General features: G+C 38.2%; 1 protein-coding gene across 4 annotated transcripts in view; it reads left to right on the forward strand.

Moving 5' to 3' along the window:
- LOC126050047 (integrator complex subunit 6-like) overlaps positions 1–7,596 on the forward strand; it is a 42,494-nt gene extending 34,898 nt beyond the window's left edge. For 2 of the 4 annotated variants that reach the window (XM_049827369.1, XM_049827370.1), the window contains 7 exons: positions 899–1,114; positions 1,610–1,733; positions 2,317–2,459; positions 2,819–3,050; positions 3,734–4,126; positions 6,049–6,142; positions 6,578–7,596. In XM_049827369.1, the coding sequence (XP_049683326.1) occupies positions 899–1,114; positions 1,610–1,733; positions 2,317–2,459; positions 2,819–3,050; positions 3,734–4,126; positions 6,049–6,142; positions 6,578–6,677 (1,302 nt within the window). In that variant the 3' untranslated portion in view covers positions 6,678–7,596. The remainder of the gene's footprint in view (positions 1–898; positions 1,115–1,609; positions 1,734–2,316; positions 2,460–2,818; positions 3,051–3,733; positions 4,127–6,048; positions 6,143–6,577) is intronic. The other 2 variants (XR_007509377.1, XR_007509378.1) reach the window with 2 other exon arrangements.
- The last annotated feature ends 1,336 nt before the right edge of the window (positions 7,597–8,932 follow it).

Below are 8,932 nucleotides of genomic sequence, written 5' to 3' on the forward strand. Positions count from 1 at the left end.
GATATGCAAATTCATATTAGTTGTCTGCAATATGGAGTTGGAATGGCTTGAGATGGCTACTGTGGTTTTCACAGACATTCTCAGCGCATGAAATAGTTTAAATGTGTTGGATGCATTATAAGCTCCTGTACAGGGACAAGCAATTCCAGAATTCTGCTGTGCTCCTGCTGTCCTTAAATTCAGTTTCCCACAGATAATGAAGCAAACTCTGCAGAGGATGAGATCTGGGGGAAGTGGGTTGCAGTCACTGTGGGTTTTGGTTGGTTGGGGTTTTTTGGAGGTATTGCCAGTGGGTAAAAATCTTACTTTGAATACAGTTAAATACAGTAAAGTTAACTGGAGCTATAATAAGAAATCTGTGCTAATTGGAGAAGTAGTGTGCTTTTAGAAACTTACTGATGAAGCAAATTTCTTTTACGACTTTTCTCCTTTATTGCAAACATAGTGCAAACCTTAGTTTGTAGGTTGTTTCAAAACCAAAATCTGCAATTATGTTACTGTATCTGAATAATACTGTTGTTTTAGATGCAACTTTATAGTAACCTAAGGCATCCCACCTTGCATTATTTTTTTTGCTTTCCCTTTAAAGATGATTCTTTAGGGACACAGAAGAGTCACAGACTTGCAGCAAAGTCAGGGATATTCACAGACCTCCTACTGGCATATAAATTTAGATACACTGGCTAAATATTTTTTCCATATGCTAGCACATTAGGATTTCTTTCTGCTTGAGATCTAATCAATGTAATCCAATATATCCCTGGGTAGGTAGTTCTCCTGTTTGTTGAGTAGTTGGGAGCTAAATTTATAGTTTTATTCTGTTAATGTACTGTGTGTTTTGTACTGGAAATCTGCAATGCCTTCTGATTCTTTAACTCATGGTGTGATTCCATTTTAGACAAAAATAGAATCGGAACGGATAATAGGTTCAGTGGGTAAGAAAGTTCCACAAGAAATTGGAATAAAAGTGAAAAATCACTCCAGTGGCCTCTCCTTGGTACATAGTAGGGATTTTAAACAACTGCTGCAAGGAATCACTGGGGAATCTCCACTGAGACTGGCGGAAATGAATGTTAAAGAATTTGCTGGCTTCCACATAGGACTTTTAAACAAGGTAAACGGTGATCTTGCATGATTAAGCAGTTGATCTCATCTGTTTTAAATGGGTAACTTTTATGGACTTACTGTAGAAGAAGGAGGTTAAGTACTTTCACTGAATCGTGAAGAGTGCAGCATAGGCGTAAATAGTGAGAAGAGTAAATGCGATTTTTTTTTTTTTTTTTCCCACTTGATTTTGGGACACTGTTTGAGAGTCCTATTGTAGAAGAGAAAGATTACTCTGTTTTAAGTGACAATCTTTGCAAAATATAGCTGATGTTATTCATACAGGAATTAACATGCTTAGTCTTAATGGAGCTGAAAGTGCTAATGCTGAATAAGGTCTCGTTGAAACAACAGTCGTTGGTTCTGCTGTATCCAGTTATGAAGCTCTGAAGTTATTTTAGAATAATTTTTTAATAGTTAACATTATTACAGTTTATAGAGGAATTTCTCTGTGTGTGACAACTGATGGGTTCACTGAAAGTTATTTGTTTTGTTATAAAACTAGGATTTGAAGCCACAGGCATTCAGAAATGCATATGATATTCCTCGTCGCAGTCTTCTAGACCAGCTAACAAGAATGAGAACCAATCTTCTGAAAACACACAGGCTTATCTTGGGGCAGGATGAAGGTAAGTAGCCACTGTTCTTCATTAACAGTTTGGAGAGAGTACAGCTTTTTTTTTTTTTTTTTTTTTAATGTTCTGAAGCAGTGTTTTCTGTCCTGGGTGTGGGAGCAGAAGTGGACAATTGCATCATTTGTTGAGTCAGTCAGTGTCCTTTTCTTGACTCTGAAGGGGAAAAGAAGGAAATTTTTGCCTTCTGTCATGATGTCATGCTTGCTTTGAATTTTAAAAATAAGTTTTATGGGAGAGCTTTCCTGTACACTAAGGCTCAGTAGACATGTTTTTTTATAGTGATGGTGGCTTAAAGCAGAGAGGGGCTTATTTCATTTCACCCTTGTTAGGTGCTGGTGATCTAAAGAGGCAGTTACTAGCATAGAGATTAAACTTGCTTATTTTTTGTATTTCTGCCAGTTAAGCTCAGCTCTTGCAAGCCTTTTTTCCAAATTTGTAGTCTTCAGCTCTTCCGCTGTAGTGAAAAGAAATAGTAATTTCTAGTTCTTAAACGCTAACACTCGCAATTGAAGTGTGTGAAGTTTGTGTTGCCTTAATTTTAAAGTACACTAAATTAAGATGTCTTGTTCTGTTGCAGACTGCCTTCATAGTGTTCCTGTTGCTCAAATGGGAAACTACCAGGAATACCTGAAAATGATGCCTTCGCCCCTTCGGGAGATTGACCCGGATCAGCCAAAAAGACTTCATACATTTGGCAATCCATTTAAACAGGATAAGAAGGTAGGAGGATCCATGCTGTCTGCTATATCTTTATATTTAACATGGCTTGAAATAATTCGCGAGTAGAATTTCTCTCCTGCAACTGCATTATGTTGGTAACCTCTGTAGCTCTTCTGTCATGGGCAGAAAGGAGTGCTGTCTTTCACATGGTCCAAGAGAAATGTGTAAAGAATCATGCTGATTTACAGAATGCCACTGGTTTGTCTCTGGTTACAGCGTACACTAGGTATCTCTGTTCTGTGAGCTGTAAAATGTTCTGAAAGCCACCTGAATTTTAGCACAGGGACTTCCTCCATTAATACATCGATGAAACAATTTCTATTGTAGTGTTTTTAAAACATTTTTTCTTTCCTTTTCAGGGTATGATGATAGATGAAGCAGATGAATTTGTCACTGGGCCTCAGAATAAGATTAAGCGTCCTGGAGAGCCCAATACTCCAGCGTCACTAAAGAGGAGGCGTAGCATGTCACCACTGTTGAGACGGCCGCAGTCGCCACCCATCGTAACGAATCATGTTGGTGGGAAAGGGCCACCATCTGCTTCTGGATCCCCATCGTATCTGAACCTCAAAGGCATCCCAGCAAATAAAGGTATACTGAGTTGTAGTACAGCAGCCTGTGTGGTTACAAGTGGGAATATCTGTGCCAAAAAATAAAAGCTCCCTGAGTTGATTCAAAAGGGTGTATCGGCATGTATGTATGCTTTAGTGTTATGTAGGACTGAATTTCTTTTGTTGGCCTAGATAAAAAGGCTGCTGCTATAGCTGATGAAGTCTGAAATAAAAAAAAAATTTTGAAGAATTGTTTTTTAAAAAAAATTGCTGAAATCTTTTGCCAAGGTGGTTTGGAGGTAGCAAAGATTTCAGATCAGCTTTTAGTTCTCATTTGTGTATTCTGTGGTGGGAAAGAAAAGTTAAAATATGGTTATGTTTTCACTTCCCACAAATATAATTTTCTTGCCCACCATTGCAGCAAATGGAGTCAGAAGAAAACTGTTAGCTGGAATTGAGAGAAGGAAGCAAAACATTAGTTTATTTAGAGGTCATAACACTGCAATAGGAATAAAGAAAATGGTGGCTACATGATAGTGATATGAGATGGTAACAGTCCAGAGGGAAGTATTCCCTTGGTCACATCAAAGGAGTTGGGGGGTTGTTCAGCACTGTCAGATCGCTACACTGTACTTAAGCAAGAAAAGATACAGAACTGTTTCCTTTTTTGTTTTTTTGATACTGCAGTTATGCTCTAGTAAGATACATATTTTTAATTTGTAGATACCAATAACAGTGTTGTTCAAGATGGCAATGGAGAGAAGAAAGCAGAAAGTTGTCAGTCACTGGAAAAGCAAATTGATGGCTTACCTGTGCAAATGGCTTCTTCGGTTCCAGCTGCTATGGGAGAGGATGAAATGTTACCCAATGACTTAGACTCTCTACCAGTTGAATTCAATTGTTTAAGTGAAGATGGTTTGGATCATAAACCTGGTACCAACGCTCTTGTTCGAGGGCCTCTAAATTACAGTGTGGCTGGAGATGACCAAAAACGGGTGATGGAGTCTACTTCCGAATCTGTGCCAAATTCATTTAAAATAACACCTATGATGTTGGAGGGAAACAATGCTGATATCAAAATTAAAGTGATGAAAGAGGTTCGCAAACCTGGAAGAAGTAAGTTTTGGGGGTGGGGGCTTGTTAGTATATTGTACATGGTGCGAGAGAGAAGACTTTTTTCTTGAAATAAGGAGCTATTTTCAATGTACATACAACTTTAGATTTTTTATAATTCCTGATTGCACATGAACAATGGAGGGACAAAAAAAGGAAGAAAAGTTCTTACATGCTGGGCAGGTGAGTTGAAGTTTAGACAGCAGTGTTTGGCAAGTTGACTGTGAGTGACCTTGTTTGGCCTTTAAGATAGGTTAACTGCTATAAGCAGTACCCTGTGAAAGCACCTTTCAGAGATGTTCTTTGTAGCTCTACCAAGGTGTTACCAATGATCTAATGATACTAGATAGACTTTGCCTTATGCTGCACTGCTCCCTGCGTATGCATAGTGTACTTTATTGCTTTGTGTCTGCCAAAACTTCCTTTGGAGGGCAAAGGCATATGTAGCTACAAGGGTGCATCTTGGAATATGTTTGAAAAGGAATCTTAACAGTTAATAGCAAAGTGATTTTTTTTAACTATTATTATTATTTTGTGAGATAGTGTAATTCATGATGGAACACTGTTGTAAATAAACTCTTGAAGAACTGAAGACTAAAAATTACTTTCTTTTTTCCTGTAAGGTTTGATTACACCCTCCCCCCCCCCCCCAAAAAATCTAAAATGTTGTGAGGAAAAGTAACTTGCATCCTCACCTTTTGTTACAGGTTTGCCTGTACTTGTATACAGGATCAAAACCAAAACACTAACCTGAAACTCCAACTGATGTATATGCTGTAAGATTTGCTATAGGCATAATCTTTCAATTTTTTCTTAATTGGCAAATGTCCCTAATGTGGTCTGTGTCTGAGTGAATTATTTCTACAAATTAAACTACTGAATGTTTTTTCTAATACATTGTCAAATGCCAGTAATTAGTATAATGGACTATTCTTAACTCTTCTGGTTTTCTGACCTTGTGTTACTTTCCCAAAACTTAGTATTTCACTGAGGTATATAATCTTTGTGACAGACTGAGGATGTTGAGAAATGAAGCCATTTTTATGCTGTATCTGTATTTTATTTTTAAGATGTTCTAAAACTTCCTACTTGGGTATGTCTTTGCTTCCTGTTTTGAAAAGTGGGCGCATCTAGTCTTATACCAAAGTCATGTCTAGTAAGTGGTGATGTAGAGTAAAATAGTACTATGTTCACTATGAGTCACCTCTCTTGCTGCAGAGTTCAGGGAGTCATCAAAGAATGAAGCTAAATAGTAGTGAGTTAAATATGTACACATATTCACAGTTCTGACCATATATCCTCTCTGTGCCTGCTGCATCACTCTGAGCAGGCTCTTAGTCACAGCACCATAAATATCTTCATACTGGGTTCAACTATGGAAAATACTGAAGCAATGCTATTTTTTAGTTTGTTTCTAATTTAATGTGTCCATTCATTCTTTTGCAGTGGATATATTTACTTTGTACCAGTAAGAGAGTCAACTTAATTGTGCTTACGCTAAATATTGATAATTTGTCCTTCTGAAAGACCTAATACTAACCTCTGCTTTCAGAAATGACAGCTGTAGGTAAAAAAGGGCTTGGTGGCCCTACGTGCATATTAACTGATAATGATGGCACTGTGTTCGTGGAGATAGGAAACTTCTCTACCTAGCCTGCACTTTCTGCATTTCTCTTAAAAAGAACCTAATTCTTTGGTGCCACATTTGAATATCAGATCATCAGTATCACTTCAGATTATTGGTATCACTTGCTTTCTGCACATAAAGCTAATGCGAGCTTTTTTCTTGCCTTAGATGTGTTACCATACACAGAAGTGTGAAACTCTGGGCTTTGTTTTTTCTTTTCTTTTGGCTGTTAAGCCTTATTGAAAATGCATTTGAAAGACTTGTTTTTAATATATGGTTGGATTTTTATCTTTTTTAGATTATGAAAAAATTTTCTCTCTACTTGAGGAGGTGCAAGGACCTATGGAAATTCAGAAGTATTTCATTGAATTTGCTATCAAGGAAGCAGCAAGGTTTGTATAGATATAAATGACTTGGGAGTTCTAAATTAAATGTCAATTTAGAGTCATGATAGTAAATCATAAACTCTGCCAGTACTAGTATTTTCTGTTTTCCTTTTTGACGTATTTCAGTTATTATAGTTGTTTTAGTGGTCAAACTACCATTATACTTTTTATGGAGTAAATGTTGTTTGTTTAAAGTTTAAATGTGAAGTAGAGAGATGGGTTGTTACTGAAGACCGACCCAAAATTTGGGCATGTTGGGGAAAGGCGGCTGTATTAAAGTAAATTTTCTGGTCATTCCAATGCCAGAAATAAAGAAAGCTCTTACATACTGGAAACAGAGAGCCTCCGGTCCTATGATTTGTCATGGCTGAATAGTCTTGAGTTGTTCCAACTGTACTTTTGGAAGAAAGAAAATTAAATTGCTCTCCCTCTCTTCTTTAGGTTTAAAAAACGGGTCTTAATACAACACTTAGAGAGAATACTAGAGGAACTAGAGTTCAACAGCCTACCCAACAGAGTTAATCATGTCAACAGTAGATAATAATGTACCGGCCAGGCGAATACGGACCAGGAATGAGTTTGCTGTGCCGCAGAAGAGTGGAAGAGGATGTAGCTGCTGCCCTCACCATCTTGGCAGTCAAGTGATTTTACTGTCACAGTCTGAGAAGAAGCAGTGGAGCTTTAACTTTAAGAACCTCTATCGGCAGAAGCTGGGCTATAACCTTAAGGATTTGCTATGAAAGGTGTGGCTTTTTTCCTGTGGAGGGTGCTATTTGCTCAACAGGCTGAAGAAAATAACCATTGCTGCCCCTCCTGCAGGTGATGAGAATTTACTCATTTGAACGCTGTCATTAGACATTTACGTGCTATAGGCAGCAGGTTGCACTAAAATGGGGCACTGTCAAATGCACACACTGTCTGCATCGTGGAGAGAGCCCGTGTGTTCCCCAAAAAAAAAAACCCTCCCAGAAACACCTGCACTGGTAAAATTGCATGTTGCCACCACAGAGACAAGGGTCATGTTCCCAAGAACTGCTAGCCATGCCTTTAAACTTGAGATTCAGTGTAGATTGAGAGTAAAGAAACTGCTATTGTGTTAATGAAAGCTAAAGACAGCCCTGTGACTGTTACCACCTGATGGTCACTAAACAATCTACCTCAGACTCTCTTCTGTTTTGTCTGCAGACATTATGAAAGTGCACCTGAGGCTTCCCAGGTCCCCGACTTCAGTTCTCTTTCATCCTGTGAGGAGGACGGAGATTCTTCAGGTGGCCTTGGCACACGCTGTGCTTTGGAAGCACTAAAAGGAAACGCTTTTAAAAACGTGTATTTTAATGTTCATACAAAAGAGATTATTTTGAACAGTATTGTTACCAGATCACTAATTTGATATTTTAACTGTATAAATTTTTTGGAACATATGTATATATAAAATAAACCATTTTATTAATTTTTAATAAGTGCTAATCTGAGGAGTCTGTAGCGGGCAGCACTGAGTTCCTCCAATTGTCTGTTATCAACAGACTGCTCATATTTTTGTAAAACCAATGAGTAGTGTAGCTATACTGCAGCTGAACCTGATCTGCAAACACAGCTTGTGGTGAGAGTTGCAGAATGTGTTTGTACCCTGGAGCACCTGCCCCATCACTCAGCTCAGCCTTCGTGGGGTGCATGTTTTTACTCAAAGCCACAAAGTTCCAATTTACCAAACCCTTGATTACCTGAGCTGGTATTCTGTCCTCCGTTTCTCTTACTATTTTGTCCAAAGGTAATTTTATGTATCACAAAACATACAAAGAAGACTGAAGCACCTGCATGTAATTATTTTTTTCCTTTAAAGCGGTACTGATAATGTGCCAGTAGTAAGCGGCTCTTCTGATAATTGTGTATTTTCAGTTGTTCACACATAACATCCTCTGATCCTCTAACAGCTTTCTTTTAAAGACAGGTTGAAGTTGTGTTCATGTTAACTAGCTCTTTACCTCGTACTGCAAGTATCCTAGGGATTGCGGTTGACTAGCCAGCGTGTGAAAGGCAGGGAAACAGATTTTAGCTGGTGAGCCTGTACTTCTCTGTTTCTGCTGGTATTTTTAGTACTAGCCAGCCTGTGAGACATCTTTTCCATCCGCTCTGAAGCCATGGCCTTGTCTCTCTGGAAGATGCAGTCTGACCATTGGAATTACACCAGTGAAATTCAAGAAGGAAATAAAATCCAGCAACAGCAAATCTCTGTCACAGTGTTATATGAATGAAGTGACACGGGGAAAGGCGTTACTATAAATGTGTCCTAATTCTTCTCTTAGAAGTAGTGTTTATTCATCTGTACAGTTGAACATTTTTTAAAAAAACCACAGAAATACCTTGGAATGATACAAAGGGGGGATTCACTCCTTCAAAATCGTTATGTGGAAGCTGTATGTCACCATGATAGACTTTCCATGCCTAATGTTGGACTCTTAGAAGGTCATATATACTGTGCATACCTTGTTTTAAAATGGCCTTGTTGCATGCACCAAGTTGCATGTAATATGCTATTTTTGAAGTAGTAGGTGGTAAGAGGAGACAGCCCTCTTCTATCTAGTTAATGGTTATTTAATTTTCTTCTTGGTTCCAGAGACACTCTCTTGATCATACTGTGTCTGACCAGGGGCTGAGTTTTTAACTAGTGACTTTGCTAGTGTGTAAACCTGCTCTTTTGATGTGATGCAGTTGGCTGCCAAATTAGCTACAGGAAGCTGATGACTTTTATTCACTTGTTTGGAGTCTTATACCTCAGAAACTACAAAATAGTCCATT

Source organism: Accipiter gentilis, chromosome 24, assembly GCF_929443795.1.
Source record: "Accipiter gentilis chromosome 24, bAccGen1.1, whole genome shotgun sequence".
NCBI lineage: Eukaryota > Metazoa > Chordata > Aves > Accipitriformes > Accipitridae > Astur > Astur gentilis.